The sequence below is a fragment of the Tachypleus tridentatus genome, chromosome 1, assembly GCF_004210375.1.
Source record: "Tachypleus tridentatus isolate NWPU-2018 chromosome 1, ASM421037v1, whole genome shotgun sequence".
Lineage (NCBI taxonomy): Eukaryota > Metazoa > Arthropoda > Merostomata > Xiphosura > Limulidae > Tachypleus > Tachypleus tridentatus.
Genome location: NC_134825.1, coordinates 175,179,167 through 175,199,851, shown reverse-complemented (window position 1 = coordinate 175,199,851; position 20,685 = coordinate 175,179,167). Strand labels below are relative to the sequence as shown.

The 20,685-nt window shown below is 30.7% G+C and overlaps 1 protein-coding gene across 6 annotated transcripts in view; it reads left to right on the top strand.

Moving 5' to 3' along the window:
- Positions 1-17,576, top strand: part of LOC143230776 (uncharacterized) — a 29,700-nt gene extending 12,124 nt beyond the window's left edge. For 4 of the 6 annotated variants that reach the window (XM_076464931.1, XM_076464924.1, XM_076464905.1 and 1 more), the window contains exons 5-8: positions 2,405-2,585; positions 6,491-6,591; positions 9,830-10,010; positions 10,934-12,538. In XM_076464931.1, the coding sequence (XP_076321046.1) occupies positions 2,405-2,585; positions 6,491-6,591; positions 9,830-10,010; positions 10,934-11,001 (531 nt within the window). In that variant the 3' untranslated portion in view covers positions 11,002-12,538. Of the gene's footprint in view, positions 1-2,404; positions 2,586-6,490; positions 6,592-9,829; positions 10,011-10,933; positions 12,539-14,116 lie in introns of those variants that run through there. The other 2 variants (XM_076464947.1, XM_076464916.1) reach the window with 1 other exon arrangement.
- The last annotated feature ends 3,109 nt before the right edge of the window (positions 17,577-20,685 follow it).

Sequence of the window (20,685 nt, the reverse complement as noted above, 5' to 3'; positions counted from 1 at the left end):
TGTGTTGAATTAAAATTATCCTTGTTGCTTGGGGATAAAATACAGGTATGTTTCTTAAGAAAATTCAAATCTGTGGAAAATGTCTGGTATTATGTGACCTATGATAAAATACTTCAAAGTGAAATTAGAACATGAGGCGATATTTTGATTATATTTATGAGTAACTTGTTGTGTAGTAATCTACGTTGACATGTCATTGTAAAGCTTTAGTTTGTATAGTTGTAGATTATATTTATGAGTAACTTGTTGTGTAGTAATCTACGTTGACATGTCATTGTAAAGCTTTAGTCTGTATAGTTGTAGATTATATTTATGAGTAACTTGTTGTGTAGTAATCTACGTTGACATGTCATTGTAAAGCTTTAGTTTGTATAGTTGTAGATTATATTTATGAGTAACTTGTTGTGTAGTAATCTACGTTGACATGTCATTGTAAAGCTTTAGTCTGTATAGTTGTAGATTATATTTATGAGTAACTTGTTGTGTAGTAATCTACGTTGACATGTCATTGTAAAGCTTTAGTCTGTATAGTTGTAGATTATATTTATGAGTAACTTGTTGTGTAGTAATCTACGTTGACATGTCATTGTAAAGCTTTAGTCTGTATAGTTGTAGATTATATTTATGAGTAACTTGTTGTGTAGTAATCTACGTTGACATGTCATTGTAAAGCTTTAGTCTGTATAGTTGTAGATTATATTTATGAGTAACTTGTTGTGTAGTAATCTACGTTGACATGTCATTGTAAAGCTTTAGTCTGTATAGTTGTAGATTATATTTATGAGTAACTTGTTGTGTAGTAATCTACGTTGACATGTCATTGTAAAGCTTTAGTCTGTATAGTTGTAGATTATATTTATGAGTAACTTGTTGTGTAGTAATCTACGTTGACATGTCATTGTAAAGCTTTAGTTTGTATAGTTGTAGATTATATTTATGAGTAACTTGTTGTGTAGTAATCTACGTTGACATGTCATTGTAAAGCTTTAGTTTGTATAGTTGTAGATTATATTTATGAGTAACTTGTTGTGTAGTAATCTACGTTGACATGTCATTGTAAAGCTTTAGTCTGTATAGTTGTAGATTATATTTATGAGTAACTTGTTGTGTAGTAATCTACGTTGACATGTCATTGTAAAGCTTTAGTTTGTATAGTTGTAGATTATATTTATGAGTAACTTGTTGTGTAGTAATCTACGTTGACATGTCATTGTAAAGCTTTTCTGTATAGTTGTAGATTATATTTATGAGTAACTTGTTGTGTAGTAATCTACGTTGACATGTCATTGTAAAGCTTTAGTTTGTATAGTTGTAGATTATATTTATGAGTAACTTGTTGTGTAGTAATCTACGTTGACATTTCATTGTAAAGCTTTAGTCTGTATAGTTGTAGATTATATTTATGAGTAACTTGTTGTGTAGTAATCTACGTTGACATGTCATTGTAAAGCTTTAGTTTGTATAGTTGTAGATTATATTTATGAGTAACTTGTTGTGTAGTAATCTACGTTGACATGTCATTGTAAAGCTTTAGTCTGTATAGTTGTAGATTATATTTATGAGTAACTTGTTGTGTAGTAATCTACGTTGACATTTCATTGTAAAGCTTTAGTCTGTATAGTTGTAGATTATATTTATGAGTAACTTGTTGTGTAGTAATCTACGTTGACATTTCATTGTAAAGCTTTTCTGTATAGTTGTATTTTGATCATCATTTAATTAAGTTCTGATTATTAAAATATTTCTTAGGCTGTATTTTGTTTTATTTTCATCTATTTAAGATGTAGATATTAAACTTTAGTGAATGGCTTCATTCGTTTTAGTTAATTACTTTCTTTATTTCAGAGAATAAATCAAAATAGGCCTGGTACAGCCTGGTGGTTAAGGTAATCGACTTGCAGTCTGCAGGTTGCATGTTTGACTACTTATCACAGAATGTGCTCTTCCTGTGTGATTTGTGACTTAACCAACCTTACAGAAATATCAGTCATTATAAAGAGTGTTGGGATTAAGGTCTTAATGGGAAAAGAAAGAAGGGTGAATCAAAATATGCTTATGTCATCAGAATTTTAAAAAAATATTTACACTTGTATAACAATTTGTCATTTAGTTTTGTTTTTCTGTGTCTTGAATTTATTATAATCAGTATTACTTTTAATAACAATATTATTGCTGTATATACCACTTGTATAGACACTTTGCTTTATACTAATATTACTCATATTTTACTTGAAGCAGTTTTTTTAGTGAAGATATTTTTGTTTTAACAAGAGAACTCAAAGGTTATTCCAAGGCTAAAATAGCAGTTGTAGCTTTTGTTTCACAGACAGTACACTGAAGAAGCTTTAGTATTTCTGTTTATTATTGGCAGAATTATTTATTATTGATTTTTCTTCTGTTCTAGAACACGTATGTCAAAGTTAAAACTGAACCAAGTGATGATTCAACAAATGATAACGTTATTTCCAAGTTCAGTGAGAGTGATGATGAAACTGTTGATTGTTCACAATATGATGTTATGAGTTTGAAAAGTGAACCAAAAGAGGTGTTTCAACAAATTAACTGTGAGTTAGAAGGTTTATCAGGTGAGTGTACCCAGTCATTAACCATATGATGGCAGATACTAGAAGAGAAGTGTAAAGTTATACATATTTTATGTTGTAATATAGAGAATGCTGTAAGGTTTATTATAAACTTTGTAGTTTTGTGTTTAACTACAAATAAACAAAGTGTTTAGATGAGCTTTGTAGATGTAGCTTTGTGCTTAAATATGAACAGACTGTTATAATTAGCTTTGTAGATGTAGCTTTGTGTTTAACTTCAAACAAACAAACTGTTATAATAAACTTTGTCAATGTTTAACTGCAAACAAAGAAATAAACTGTTTAGATAAGCTTTGTAGATGCAACTTTGTGTTTAACTACAAACAAACAGACTGTTATAATAAACTTTGTAGATGTGACTTTGTGTTTAACTACAAACAAACAAACTGTTTAGATAAGCTTTGTAGATGAAGCTTTGTGTGTAACTGTAAACAAACAGTTATAATAAGCTTTATAGATGTAACTTTGTGTTTAACTACAAACAAAGAAACAAACTGTTTAGATAAGCTTTGTAGATGTAACTTTGTGTTTAACTAGGAGCAAACAAACCGTTATAATAAGCTTTGTAGATGTTCACACAAATGATCTTCACAAAGTGTTCAGACAGTTTTCTTCATCCTTTTATTACACAAATGATTTTCCATACTGTATTTTGATTTTAAATTAAAGTGTTTTAGTTACAGTTTTTCAGGAAAGTTATGCTTATTAAATTAATTTTATATATTTATAGGGAACAGTGATACAGAGGAAATGTATATATATACATAATTTTATATATTTATAGGGAACAGTGATACAGAGGAAATGTATATATATATACATAATTTTATATATTTATAGGGAACAGTGATACAGAGGAAATGTATATATACATAATTTTATATATTTATAGGGAACAGTGATACAGAGGTAATGTATATATATACATAATTTTATATATTTATAGGGAACAGTGATACAGAGGAACTGTATATATATACATAATTTTATATATTTATAGGGAACAGTGATACAGAGGAAATGTATATATATACATAATTTTATATATTTATAGGGAACAGTGATACAGAGGTAATGTATGTATATACATAATTTTATATATTTATAGGGAACAGTGATACAGAGGTAATGTATATATATACATAATTTTATATATTTATAGGGAACAGTGATACACAGGAAATGTATATATATACATAATTTTATATATTTATAGGGAACAGTGATACAGAGGTAATGTATGTATATACATAATTTTATATATTTATAGGGAACAGTGATACAGAGGAAATGTATATATACATAATTTTATATATTTATAGGGAACAGTGATACAGAGGAAATGTATATATACATAATTTTATATATTTATAGGAACAGTGATACAGAGGAAATGTATATATATACATAATTTTATATATTTATAGGGAACAGTGATACAGAGGAAATGTATATATATACATAATTTTATATATTTATAGGGAACAGTGATACAGAGGAAATGTATATATATACATAATTTTATATATTTATAGAGAACAGTGATACAGAGGAAATGTATATATATACATAATTTTATATATTTATAGGGAACAGTGATACAGAGGTAATGTATGTATATACATAATTTTATATATTTATAGGGAACAGTGATACAGAGGTAATGTATATATATACATAATTTTATATATTTATAGGGAACAGTGATACACAGGAAATGTATATATATACATAATTTTATATATTTATAGGGAACAGTGATACACAGGAAATGTATATATATACATAATTTTATATATTTATAGGGAACAGTGATACAGAGGAAATGTATATATATACATAATTTTATATATTTATAGGGAACAGTGATACAGAGGAAATGTATATATACATAATTTTATATATTTATAGGGAACAGTGATACAGAGGAAATGTATATATATACATAATTTTATATATTTATAGGGAACAGTGATACAGAGGAAATGTATATATATACATAATTTTATATATTTATAGGGAACAGTGATACAGAGGTAATGTATGTATATACATAATTTTATATATTTATAGGGAACAGTGATACAGAGGTAATGTATATATATACATAATTTTATATATTTATAGGGAACAGTGATACAGAGGTAATGTATGTATATACATAATTTTATATATTTATAGGAACAGTGATACAGAGGTAATGTATATATATACATAATTTTATATATTTATAGGGAACAGTGATACACAGGAAATGTATATATATACATAATTTTATATATTTATAGGGAACAGTGATACAGAGGAAATGTATATATACATAATTTTATATATTTATAGGGAACAGTGATACAGAGGAAATGTATATTCTTTCTTTTCACTGTTACTGTGGCCTAATTGCTCAAATACAACCACTGTTATTCCCTTTTCTTCATCCTTCCCACACTTACACGTTTGCAGATACTGTGATTTGAGTTAGATGTTTTCTGCATATCTTCACTGCTTCCTGTATTTGTTCTCCGGATGAGTTGTCTTTAAATCAGTGTACTTGAGATGTTAGCAGTTCAATAAGGCTGACACCATTTTCATTTCAGTTGTGTCTATCTGGATATATTATTGTGATTCGTTCAAACAACTATACTGTTCTTTCTTAAGTTATTTGACATGAAGATACACATTCTAAAGACGATTTATTTCCAGCTAAAAAAAACTTCGATTTTAGACCCTAAACCATAACATTTGGTAGAAAATGTTCCACGTCATATGACCATTGAACTTAGTTACGAATGAGAATATAGCTCTGCTATATTGAGACATGGAATAACTATGCTGCTACCCAAAGTTCCAAATCTTTCAGGGACCCCATCCAAAATATACTGTCTGGATTTGAATTTTTTTAAATGTATCCTTTGTGGATGAGGCCCCAATTCACACTCAGCTTATAGCCTCTAATATATCGTTAAGATGGGTTGTTTTATCCACTTGATGGTGCTAGATTGGATGTTTTATCCACTTGTTGGTGCTAGATGGGTTGTTTTATCCACTTGATGGTGCTAGATGGGATTTTTTATCCACTTACAGTCTTTCCAACACAGTAAAAGTGTGTGTCATTGACTTTTTTCCAACTTTGCTATTTTTGTTCTTGATGGCTTTGGAACTTTTCAGTACCAAGCTACCCACCATTTTGTATGATAATGCATTGTTAAAGTAATGTTGGATCTTGGTTTTAAGTTTTAAAAAAACAAACTTCTGTTCCATCTTTGATTTGAAACAAATCATATCAGGAAGTAATTTCAAGGATTCAATTTTAATTGTTGCTTTAGAAATATTAAGTTATATACAGTATCAGAAAGTTACTCATTAATTAATGAGGAGGAGAGATAAGTTAAACAACTTGATGCAGTAGAGATTATTAGCACACCTAAATATGACTACTATTTGTGGATCAGAGGATGGCCAGGTAATCATCAACTCTGCCCAAACATGTTTCAAAATTTGTGAACTAATAATCACAATTGTATCAGTTATTCAGGTGTGCAGTGTTGCCAAATATGGTGATAACAAACTTCACTCTCCCACATACTGTAAAGGATGGCTATTTATCTGGTGTGCTTCTTGTATTTAATTTGGAAAGAAGTTTATGAGCTGCCTGAAGATAATATTATTAAAATGTGTACAACTACGCTTGGTAGAAGATTGTCAATGTTATTCTGAATGATTTTTATTGTAACTAAATCCCAGTATATTAATATGGTGTTTTAGGACAAATAGGCAGAACTAGAGCAGTATAAAGAAATGTTATTTCACAGTGAGAGCTTGTTATAGTGGAGTGATACACAAATGTGTTCAAATGCATTTAAACAAAAGTGTTTATTCTATTTCTTTAGTGAAAAGAGAAGCAGTTTCTCCAGAAAAAGGACCTTCATTTATATTCTTTGATTTTAAAATGAAAGAAGAGAAGTCTGATGAAGTATCTGAGGAACTTGAGGTAATTTGTAGATTAAAAATAATCAGAGGGACACGTAAACTATTCGCAAGTGAGGCAGATCCTTCCTTTAGCATCACCCCATAAATAATTTTAAAATTTAAACACACAGAAAAATATATTATGTTTGCAAGTATATTTTTAAACAGAATAGTACAGTCATAAGTAAATAAGAATACATTTTATGACACCAACAATACAATGTCTTTAGTTTTATACGAATTAGAAACTCAAATTTTTGATATTGGCAAGCTAAAATATAAAATAAGAATTTCCTACCTTTTTCTACTTGCTTAGAAATCATGATATTTAGCAAATCCATCGTGTTGGTTGTCCACCACTTCATCATTTGAGAAGACTTGTTTATTTATTCCAACTTTTAGTTACTACTAACTTGATAACCTCTCAAGAGATTTTGTATCATTCAAATGTTTTAAGTATTACCATCAAGGCTACTTTTTAATAGAAATTAAATTTTTTTAGACTCAAAAATAATTTAGTTAGGAAGCCTGATAAATTAAAATAGATTTTTGGGGTATCAGTATAATAATTTTTAATTTTGTTTGTGTGTTTCAAAGTATGCTTACATAAAGTCTACTAATATTATTATTTTTCCATCTCCACATGTGTATAGAAGGACATCATAGAATTAATTATAGTTTTAATTTACTCTTCTAGGTTTGAAGAAACTGATATTTAATTATTTATTTGAAAATAATAATAATATTTCTGTTTATTGAGGTAGAATAAAACAAAATTAAAGTAAAGAAGACTAGTCCAATCAAACTGAGCCATATTTATATCATTGGAAACTACATGTTTATTGGTTACTGTGTTAGTATGTTAATGTAGGAAACAGAATGTCTGTAACCACTTACACATTTTTACACCTAGAATAACACTAAATTCCAACCACCCAGGAAGATCACTAACATCCACATACTTAGCAAGTTTGTTGGATATAACTTTGAAATATTTTCTCTCACTTTTATAAATTATTTTGGACACCTCTTGTTGCGACCACTACTGTACTGCAAAGTAGCTGGTAAATTCTGCCCATCTGTGTTTTGAATAGAATCTGTAGAATTCATCTGTTTGTCATCTTATTGGATTTTTCCAGTTATTTTACAAAGGCATAATATTAAAATATTTTGATGCTTTAGACAATTGTCATTAAAACCATTATACTATCAACAAGTTGTTAAATCCTATTCCACTGTGTTTTCAAAGCAGGGAAAGTTCTAGGAAATGAGCTTATTTGATACTGATGGTGTTGAACAAAGTAAGGAGTGGAGATTCATTTCTTTGTACTTGGCAGGTATCTACTTCAGTCACTAACAGGAGAAAGAAAAAGTTAGAAGAAAGTATTAACAAGTTTCCTTTGGAACTTAGTGATACGTACTGATAAATGTACTGTTAATTTTTTGTCATCTAGTGTTTAAAACATGAGAAGTGTAATCTCTTTGAAACTTTGTGATCAGTAGAGTATTACTGTACAGTTTATTTTGAAACCTTTATTTTCATTATACAATCTGGAGAATCAAGTGTAATGTTAAAGTAGAAGAAATAACAAATAAAATACAAAGTTTTAATGAAAAGACATGGTATTTAAGTGAGGTTACTTATTTTTAATTGTTATTATAACTAAGTAACTAAAACTTAAAAATAGCAACTAATTATGTAAGATAATGAAAGAACAATAATAACAATATTTACAAGGTATACTAGCAAGTGGCTTGTGCATTATGCTATTTGATATGATAACAAAAGTTCCATGTACCCCAAGTAATTTTTGACTTGTGTGGGAGTATTTCTAGTCAGACATGGCTCAAAGGCCAATGAAACAAAAAGTTAATAAATATAAAGAGATGCATACTGTTATGACAATTAAGCTGTTTAGAATGAGTATTTGGGTTTTCTGACACAAATTTCAGTCATTCTAGAACAAAAGAAAGGGAAATTTAGAGTTATTTCTTAATTTTTACAATGGGTGTGAGTTTTGTCAAATTGATTAATACCACATAGAGTTATGGTTGATAAAATAACAGATAAAATATAAAGTTGTATTCAAAAAAAGTTTGATGGTTATTTAGGAGGATACAGAAATTATGGAAATGAAACTTGACAACTTTCAGACAAAGAAAAGTATTTTTAATTAAATAATCTTAATACTTAATTCAAAACCTGTTACTTTGCTTACAAAATCTTTGCTTTACCAATATCCTGCAAAATTTTGTACAGGTACACGTGCATCATAAAAAATTTATAGTATAATTACTCTCATGGTAACTACTTGGGTGGATTCTACCCAGCCTGTATTTGTAGAGTTAATAGGGCAAAATAACTAGATATTTGTTTTGAGATTATTTGTGTAGTATTGAAGTTGTATAATAATAACAGTGAAAAATAAATTATCTTTAGATGTAAACATGAAATATTACTTTGTTTTACAGTGTGTGAAAACTGTTTCAAAATCTGTGAATTTAATGTGTGTTTGTGATCATTTCTGGCATTTTACCTGTATGCATAGATTGGTTAAAGTGCATCTGCAATAATCTTTTACAGGATTACATTCAAAATTTGAGACACTTTATTATCAAAATATGTAAATAAACTTAGCATCAAGACATATATAATAATTCCAAGTTTTATGTTCTGCAGACTTTAATTTTCTAACATCAAACTTGTTTGTACCACGTGACACTTTTCTTTGAATTTCCCAATGATGTTATGAGTTTGGAAAAACTTGTATGCTTCTGATAATAATAGTATTATGTCAAAATGCAGATGTATTGGCTCCAGTCTTCTTGATTTATTGAAGTATAAACAAAAACATTAAATCCACTTGTCACACCTTTCGACACACTATAGTTTATTGTTTTATGGATTCTTTAAGGCCCATCTTACTTCATCTCCCTATCCTTACATTTGAAGTACATTCTCCTCTTACTAACTTGACCGTGGGGATGATTAGCTCTTTCCACCTCTTGGTTGGCGTTATGCTTCTGTTTACATGTTGATAACAGTGTTCCTAATTCCAAATATTTTAATGGATTTAATTGCGTAAGCTTGTTTTTCATTAAGTCAGTAAATAAAATATGATGTTTATGCTTAGAATAAAAATTACTTATCTTTATCACATCCATATACATTGAAATAAAAGTTGGAAAATAGGTTTTAAATAAGTATCTGTATTATTTATTGACATCATTGGTTATCGTCATCTTTTTTGTTATTTTAGAACACGTATGCCAAAGTTAAAACTGAACCAAGTGGTGATTCAACAAATGATAACATTATTTCCAAGTTCAGTGAGAGTGATGATGAAACTGTTGATTGTTCACAACATGATGTTATGAGTTTGAAAAGTGAACCAAAAGAGGAGTTACAACAAATTAACTGTCAGTTGGAAGGTTTATCAGGTGAGTGTGAACGTTAGGAACTATATCTATTATCCATTTCGTGGTAGACATACTTTTATTAATGCTCTTAGCCTTGGTATTCTTTATTGGTCATCACACAAATTTTTAATGTCTCACATTCAGCATTTTATTCAACTACTTTATGTTATACCTATTAGTAGAGCATAAAATATTAGCTAATAATCCATATTTTAATAGTTCCTAATTATACTAGGGAATATTTAAAACTTCCTGAGTTTCCTCTGTTATAATACGTGTGAGATATTTTCTCCAGGTATTTCATCTTCTTTAGACCCCCCAGAAAGAGTAAGAAATTAAACATAAACTAATCACTATAGAATTGTAATTGCTCAGGCAAACCATTATTTTTATAGCCATCAATTTTGTTTTATTGAAGAGCTATTGAATAGAAAAATCAGCGCCCTCCTGCCACACCCACATTTCACATCCTTTCTTTCAGGATATGTTAATAATTCTTTCTTGTGTTTAATTATATGTTATAAATAACTAATAGTAAGTTAAAGTTTTCCTCGATCAAATGATGTATTGTACAACATTGTGTTCAAAACAATTATAGCTTCGATTATTTGTAATGGTTTTTGTCATATAGTTATAAAGTTGTAAGAATTTTGAGAGTTAGTGGAAGTTGTCTACCTTATGCATGTTGTTAATTTATGTTGTTTGATGTATTCTTTACTTAATTAAAAATTACGTAATGCATTATTACCATTATTTTAAAAAGTAAGCTTAAATGTCCTTATCAATTGACATCAAGAAGAAAGATTTGGTACGTATTTCATGTTTAATTGTTATTATAACAGTAATTAAAATGTTAAAAAGGAATCTTTTTTTTAGTTTAGTTTACATTAGATTAAGTGCAGGTTATCAGCTTTCTCCGAAGCTGCGTTATCTGCCAATTTCAGATGCTGTGGAAACCATAAATCCATTCTGTCCCAGTATTTCAGAGAAGGTTGTTTATACCTCACAATGAATTATGATTTGTGTGCTATCCTCTAAAATATCTTAGAAAAGTGGAGCAGCCGGTTTGTTTACAAGAGTGTTTACTTCTCAACATACTGCATATATGTCACATATTTAATATGGCAGAGCATTAAAACATTAGGTTTAAAAGGAGTTTGACACATTTTATTTTTTACGTGATGGTAATTGTTTTTCTGATTTTTGCTTACAATACCAATATTTTTATATGTGGCTTCTCACAGAAAACATAGTGTGTTGAGTGAAGATGAGATAATTACTGAACTGTTTGATGATAACTTGTCAGATCCTCCAAGTGATGTGAATCATTCTGATAATGTTTCTAGTTGTTGTTAGACCTACAAATATACATAAAGTTATTGTGTTCTCAACTGGTTCTGAATCAGAAAGTTATGATAATTCCACATGTTCCTATTAGTTATTTGTTTCCCTGTTGTGATAATGATAATTAGTCAGAAATACATATTCCATGAAGGAAATCCAGGGGTTGTTATAACTCCATTCAAACCAGAAAGTGTTGCTGCAGTAACAAGTCTAATGTTTGTTGTTGACTTGTTTGAAATATTTAGTCAGGAAACGTGTACCTATAATAATCAAACTGCAGAGAAACAAAATGTCATCCTAAGTACTTCAATGGTCTGAAGGTACACATACAGACATGAAGAAATTCTTAGGCCTTATTCTACTAATGGAACAGAAAAGAAAATATAACTGGAAAGATTATTGGTCAACAGATCCTCTTTTGATTGGTCCAGTACTTCTGCAGACAGTTAACCAAAACAGATTTGAACAAACTTGGACATTTTGGCATTTCAGTAATAATCAAAAAATGGATGAGTCTTTAGGCCAGCTCTTTAAAATTCAACCAGTACTGGATTGTTTCCTCAGTAAATTCAGGACTGTATACAAACCAAAGCAACGGTTGTCTTTGGATGAGAGCAATTCCATGGAGAGGATGTCCAAGATTCGAAACATACAACTCTGCAAAAATTGTAAAATATGGCCTGCTGGTGAGAGTGGTGTGCAAAAGTGACACAGGTTATATTTATACTAATGAGGGAAAAAATTGGAGGAAACTGTTCTATCGATTCTTGCTCCAAATCTTGGATTGTGGCAACACATATACTAGGACAGTTATTATAACAATACTTCCATTGTAAACCTGTTCCTAGAATATAAGACCAGAGTGTGTGGAACAATCAAAGTGAATAGAGAGTTACCGCCAAATCTGAAGGCTGAAGTTTCAACAATAGAAAAAGGTGAAACAACTTTCCATAGAAAAGGTGATGTTTCCATATGGAAAGACAATAGAGAAGTGAGTCAACCATCCATGACTCATCTGTTTCTATCACAGGAAAGGAAAATAGAATAACTGGGGAAGTCTGTGTGTTCTCTAATACAACATGGACATGAAAGTGTGTTGTCCATAGAAAAGGTGATGTTTTCATATGGAAAGACAATAGAGAAGTGAGTCAACCATCCATGACTCATCTGTTTCTATCACAGGAAAGGAAAATAGAATAACTGGAGAAGTCATACAACATGGACATGAAAGGTGTTGTCCATAGAAAAGGTGATGTTTTCAGGAAAGGAAAATCCAGAATCTGTTTCTAACAGGAAAGGAAAATAGAATAACTGGAGAAGTCTGTGTGTTCTCTAATACAACATGGACATGAAAGGTGTTGATCGTGCAACTCAGTACCTCTCATTCTATACCATTTTTATAAAAACAGTGAAATATACAGAAAAGGTGGCACTTTTTTCTAGTAAATTGTGGTCTTTTCAATTCATGTATAATCTACAAAGTCCTGAATCAGCAGATAAAAATAAATTATAAGCAGTTCCTTTTCTCTGTGACAAGAGAAAGGATTATTAACAGAGAGAAATAAGGCTCTCTGGAACTAGAGATATAAACCCTGTCTATCATCTGAAGGTACAAAGAGAGCCCCACAGAAGGATCTACTCAGAAATATTGTCTGGTTGGTGACATGAAGCAGTATATTCATGTATTTAGTTCATCCACAAGAAAAATAAATTTCTTATCAAAGCCTATATAGTTTGTACTGTTCAATGGGGCAAAAGAAAGTGATACACAAGTTTTGTATGATTCCACTCCATACTGGAAAGTGTTTTACAGTATACTATGTTTTAAAAATTTACTGGGTGTCTTCGTGTACATACTATGTAAGTTTCAAATGAATAATATGAAATGTAGTTAATTATGCATAAAACAAAACATGTACAATTCCTTTCAAACTCAATGTTTTAATAAATGCGCACAACGACTCTCTGCACAAGACACGAGTAAACTTATGACCAATCTGCAATGTGTTAAAGGTGAATTATTGGCTACATGTCACCAAGTTTGCTATTTGGAAAGGTTTTTGGCTTTCTGACTGCAATATTTCAGGGGATTTGTTTTTTTGCAGGCAAAAATATGGATGCAATACAGTAAAACCCTTAAAACTTTGTTTACCTTGTTATACTTATTGTTCTTCAAGCCAAATGGATCTTTCTATTTCATTGTACATTACTAGAGAAAACAGCAGTCTTCAAAATATATAACAGAAATTGTATTTGGTACTTTAATTTTAAAATATATGTCTTCAAAATAAATAACAGAAATTGTATTTGGTACTTTAATTTTAAAACATATGTCTTCAAAATATATAACAGAAATTGTATTTGGTACTTTAATTTTAAAATATATGTCTTCAAAATAAATAACAGAAATTGTTATTCCACGATATTTTTCAGTCTTCTTGCTTTACTGTCTCATTAAAAAACAGAGTATTTCTTCTGTTCTGTGTGACCCATGTTGTCAAATTGTGTGCAGATATTGTAGCCGTTGTTTGTTACATCATTTATACTGTTTCATCCAGTCTTTTTTTCCTAATATACAGAGACATTTCTTTGAAATGTAATGTGCACAAGGTTATATTTTGATTTCAGATATTTTGATATGCATGTATATATGTATTTATAATTTTAAATTTTGTTTTTTGGGATTACTACTATATGTTAAACTAAACTCATTGTCATAATCCCATTTATCAAGTTACTAAACTTGATTGCTGTGTTTCTTTAAATGTATCTTTTGATTACAGATCCAAAGACATGTAGGAATAACTGTCTTGAGAGCAGTTTCCTGGTTATAATACTATAACACAAAAATATCTCCTTTCAAAGTCAGAAATTTGCAAATCTCTGAATCCAAGTGATGTTAATATGTTTGAGGAAACAATGTCAAGGGTAGATACTAAAAAAAGACAGAATATTTACCTTAATGAAGCTGAACCAAACAGTAACATTGAGTGTGACAAAGAATTGGGAAGATATCATTATCGAGAAATGAATGTGAGTTCACACACTGGGAAGAAACAACACTAGTGTGTAGTGTGTGGAAAGCATTTTGTAACAAATAGTAATTTAAAAATACATCTGAGGACGACACTGGAAAGAAACCATATAGTTGTGTAACTTGTGATAAAAAATTTATGAGTAAAAGTTATTTTAACAGCCATGTGAGAACACACGCTGGAGAGAAACCATATAGTTGTTTAGTGTGTGACAAACGATTTGGAAACACACATGCTGGAGAGAAACCATATAGTTGTTTAGTGTGTGACAAACGATTTGGAAACAATGGTCTTTTAAAACAACATGAGAGAATGCATGCCGGGAGAAACCACATAATTGTATAGTTTGTGACAAACAGTTTGTAACAAACAGAGATTTAAAAATACACCTCAGAATACACACTGGAGAGAAACCGTTCAGTTGTGTCAAGTGTGACAAACAGTTTATCACAAATAGTAATTTAAAAACACATTTGAGGACACACACTGGAGAGAAACCACACACTTGTTTAGTGTGTGATAAAAATTTAGAAGTAAAAGTCATCTTAAGAGACATGAAAATATACACACTGGTGAAAAGCCTTACAGTTGTGCAGTGTGTGAAAGAAAGTTTGTGATAAATACCTATCTGCAAGATCATATGAGAATACACACTGGAGAAAAACCATACAGTTGTGGTGTTTGTCACAAAAGATTTCGAAGCAATAGTCTGTTAAAAAAACATGAGAAAGTACACACTGGAGAGAAACTGGACAGTTGTACAGTGTGTGGAAGAAAATTTACAAAAAATTATAATCTTAAAATGCATCAGAAGATGCATGCTGGATAGAAACCATTGTGTTAATCCTGACAAAGAAAGTAAAAGAAAGACACTTTAAAACTCATCAAATGACACAATCTGGTGAGAATCATATGTTTATGTAATATGTAGTAAAGAGTTCAGAACAAACTGTTATCTTAAAATGCATCATGGAATACACACAGAGAAAAACAACATGGATAATTTGTATGTCAAAGTAGTTGTGTGTAGTTATAACATTAAAATACAAGAAATTAGGAGAAAACAACTTTGGGAATCAAGAAATGGTGATCTGTTTTGTAGAATACTGTTTGGGTAAAATAAAGTAAGAAACATAAACTTATAGTGTGTTTAAAATTCACAAGTTTATTGCATGTAGCAATGATTTTGAGTGACAGATGGACTGAGAAAATCTCAAAGTACATTTGTAGCTGTAACCATACGTTTGTTCATGGTGGACAATTCCGAAGGACACACATAAGAAGAAATTGTACAGTTACACACCAGAAACATATACTAAAGTTATGTTATATAACACACGGACTTGATATTAAACCAGTAGATACAGGTAGATAAAAAACTGTAAAATTGTACTGTGTATGGTAAGTGTAATTTCTTAAGAAATAATACAGTTATTAACACTGTAGATGAACAAAGCTTATTGTACTGAATAATATTTTATTGATAAATACTTAGAGCATCAGTAGGTCAACAATGACAAGTAATACAAGTTGTTTGTAATGTGTGTATTGCAAAGAATTATTAGTTTCCTGATACAGTTCTAAAAAACACTTCTTTCAATAAAGACAAAGCACAGTGTCTGATTTTAGATATCAGCTTCACATTGGGAACATCCAAGTTTAAACCTTCTATTCTCAAATAAAAATTAAGTTGTGTTACAGTCTTTACTGTTCTCAGCTTATTATGTGCAATAGAATTTGTTCAGCATTACCCAATTTTGTGGATAGAGCTTATAAATAAATGCATTCTAATTTTTATACTCGGGTGTTCTCGTTGTGTAATATAAAGACAAAATCCAGTAAACTCTTAGAAATTCAACAATATTCCTGGTACATATTGTGGGTTTAAAAGATTCATTGAGTTTTTTTTAACTTTGTCTACATGTGAATTTCTTTGGTGATATAATTTAGGCTAACGGTATGAACTGGTTTATTGTATTTCTCAACATTAATTTTACCTGTTGTAGCTTTTCTTTCTAAGTATTTTAATTTTCCACTTTCTAGAGGCTTATTTTGATTCGTTTTTGTTTTTTTACAGAAGGTATTTATTACTTCCTGTTTGTTTCAGTGTACAGTTAAGCCACAACAAATATTGATTTGGAATTGCAATGTTTTCTTGTGTAATATTTTTATATCTGTATGGACATTACTTATTATTTATACCATGGAATAATTACTGCAATTGAGTTTAAATAGTTTTAACTTTAAAGATGTAATTTACTCCTGACATTATATAGTAGGGATAGTTTAACAAGTTTTCTTTAAACAAAGACATGCTAGTAAGAACTGCCATGTTATACAAAGGTACATTTTTAGAGAAGCTTATGATAGTTGTTCAAGCTAACAGATTGTGTTTCATAAGAAAGATACACAATAATATTTATTGTTATTTCCATTTACAGTAGGGTTATATTATTTAATATATTGAATGTTATTACTCATTGTTTTGATTGTTTATTGTACAGTTATTATAAAGGATTGTTTGTTTAATATGTGTATTTTATATTAAACCCTATCTTCCAAGCTGCCATCACCTGGTGAGATAATATTGATATTACAATTCAAAATATTATTAACAGCAATGGCACCCAACTATTTATACAATGAATTATAATATTTATAAATGGAACTTTGGTCATGCATACTGATGTTCATTTTAGCCTTTAGTTTATTTTTAAGTATGTAACTTGCATCGACTATAAATTAATATTGGTTGTAAACAAAATATACAACTACAATAAAATGTGTTAACAGCCTTACACAGGAGAAGAAAAAAAAAAGTTGACTAGTGATTGAATTCATTGTATCCTGGGAGGTTTAGCTTTTTCTAAACTACTTTGTGAAACTTTTGAGGGAGGAAGACAAATGTTACAATAACACCAACTATCCATTACTATGCCATCTCAACCAAATATTAAATATTTATCAGTGATATTTTTAAAAGTAATTTGTATATCTCAACATTAATTCTTTTATCCTGTTTGAGAATAAGTTTATTATTTATTAAAAAATGTTGAAAACTGGATATGTTAATTTTGGTTTGTTATTTCTGTATATCTAACAACAATTTTTGTAGTAATTCATACAAGCTCAGAACAGTTTAATGTATCATCAGTTGTAATATCCAAACTCTATTGGTAATAAACATTTTTCAAGAGTTGCAAAAAAATGATCATCACCAAACCTACAATATAATGTAATGATAAATGAACCATGGGATAATTGTATTCACTTTTTTATCAGAACATTTCTTAACAGTATTAAGTGTCGAGATTCTTCCTTTAAAATAATTTCAACCACTTATACATTTGACATTTTAATCCTCCATTCTGCGTATTTGTTAACAACTTGTGGTTTATACTATCAAATAATTTTCATAAATGGAACAACCAAATTATGAAAAAACCATTTTTATCCACACTGTCGATAATAATTTTGCCTGAAACGTGAGTAACTCGATTTATTTTATTGATAAATTTGATTAATTGTCTTATTATAATTTATTTTGTGGTTCATAAGTACAAATTATTATAATTTAACTTGGAGTTCATAAGTACAAATTATTATAATTTAACTTGGAGTTCATAAGTACAAATTATTATAATTTAATTTGGAGTTCATAAGTATAAATCATATGGACCAGATGGGTTACAGCGTTCGACTCGTAATCTGAGGGTTGTGGGTTCGAATCCCCCTCGCACCAAACATGCCCGCCCTTTAAGCCGTGGAAACGTTATAATGTGACAGTCAATCCCACTATTTGTTGGTAAAGGAGTAGCCCAAGAATTGGCGGTGGGTGGTGATGACTAACTGCCTTCCCTCTAGTTTTATACTGCTAAATTAGTGACGGCTAGCGCAGATAGCCCTTGTGTAGCTAATGTGTGCACTTGTTGACCACTGCATGCTTCTCAAACCTTGGAATCTGATTGAACAGCGCCACCTCATTTCCTGTTCCACATTAATTTTCGCGCGGTACTTGCTTCTTATCACAACAACCGCCGAAAGCCCATCTTCGCAGAGATATGACGTCGCAAATGGAATTAGGATTCGCTGAGCTTTTGCACGTAGCAGCGGATATTCATCTTTTACAGATATCCAAAACTCAGATTGTTCCATGCTGCCAATGGTTTTTAAAAGACTTGTCACAAGACAGTTCAATAAGATTTTCTTCTTTTACAGAGGTTCAGATGGGGTCTTAGCCTTGAATGAGTCTTGGATTCATGCAAACTTCTCCATATCTTTTGGAAAGAAATTTTCAAACCAGTCATTGAGCTGTGTTAGGTGCTCCTCAAAATCAGATTTTAGTTCATGGGTCAAATCAACTTCATTAGATATAACAAACTGCTACAACAGGGGGAAACGGTCTTTGCTTCCATCATTCATTTTCCTTCTACATAGTAGTAACTTTTGAAGGCTGAAACCTTCTCTTCGAGTTTCAGAATGTGTGTGTTGCTTCCCTGCAGGGAGAGATTCAACGCATTCAGTTTTTCAAAGAGATCACACAGGTTTATTAATTTTGACAAAAAATCAGTATCCAAGAAGTTTTAGTACATTCGTGTTCTTCTTCTTCGAGACAAGAGTAGAGTTCCTGTCGTAATTTGAACACACAGGACAGTACATTCTCACGGGAGAGCTATCGCGAGCTACAGTAATACAACAGAGATGTGTGCTCAGATCCCATATCCTCACAGTTTTTAAAAAACCTCGCCTTCTGTGGCCAAGTTTTTATAAAGTTCACCACTTTCAACACACTTTTCAGGACTAAGTTCAGTGGAGGACTCAGGTACTTTGACGCAAGGGGTTCCCTGTGGATCATGCAGTGTGTCCACAGTGCAACAAGAGCTCTGCTTCGTATGAGTCCTGCAATTCTCCATAACAGCTGGACAGAGAGCAACCACCATCGGTACAGATATCAACGCACTTAGTCTAGTTTAAGTTGTTTTCACACATAAAAGTGTCAAGGATCTCAAACATGACTTGAGCTTTCGTACCTGCAGTGATACGTTTACAAAAGAGAAGGTCTTCCACAATTTTGTAACCATCCACGAACAGTGTGTAGTAAATCAAATGAGCATCCTTGTTACTATCCGTCACCTCATCTAGCTGCAACTCAAATTCTCCCCTTTTATTTTTCTTTTCAATTAGCTGATCGTTGAAGTCTTCGGCCATATATTGGATTCTACGGCTGATAGTATTGTTGGATAAAGGCACCTTTGAAAGCAGACTTCCCGCAGATTCACCAACCATAATGTTTACCATATCTATTGCAGCCGGTAAAATAAGTTATTCTGCAATGGTGTGAGGCTTTTGACGTTTAGCGACTCTATATACCACCTTGTAGGATGTCAGCAAAGCATTGCTTGTTATTGATTTTTGTTTCAAAAGTGTATGTTTTTAATTTTTCAATTTTTTTTAACTTCCTGGTAAAATAATCACAGGATTTACTAGCCATGTTAGGATGATTGGTCTTTAAGTGGTGTTTTAGTTTACTTGGAAGCATGCACTCTGGAGCCAAAACTTTTAGATATTATACATACTGCGGACACTCTTCACGACTGATATCTACCAAAGTAAAACCAAAATCTAGATAACTATTGTCATATTTCGGTTTATTCACAACTTTGACACTGGTTTTTGGTTCTCCATCACTTTATTAACTCCCACACTTCTTATTAATGTTTAAAATTCTTTCCATTTTTATGCAGAAAGACTAAAAGTCAACAAAATTATTTACTGACCTTCGCTATACCTCGCAGACACTTGACCACAACACCCTTCAGTTATTTCGATAACTGACGGGCTCGGAGAGTAGACAGTTATTTATATACAAAATTTTAAAAAACGAGTACGTTCGAGAAGTTACTGGCACAGCCGAAAGTACAAGTAAACAAAACATATCTCAAACATTCGAGAACGTCATGGAAAGTTTACGATCCACGAAATTTTCGTGGGAAATAGAGCGATATCAACAACTGTTGGACACCGCGCGAACTACTAGCTCGAGGTAGTTCACAGTTTGACAGTTGTTGATATCGCTCTACTTTCCACGAAATTTTAAATATCCCACAACCCCCAGTTTGGGAACCATTGGTAACTAACTATTCGCTATTAGTGGACAACATCAAGTTAGTTACGGCCGGTTCTCGGAGAAAACGATGAATAATCTCATAATGTATATAACGAAGTCAGGTAATACCTGCAGCTGCATATTTAAGAAAATAAAATGTTCGCATAAGATTATCCACTAGATTAAAGTTGAGAAATAAATTATCCATCCC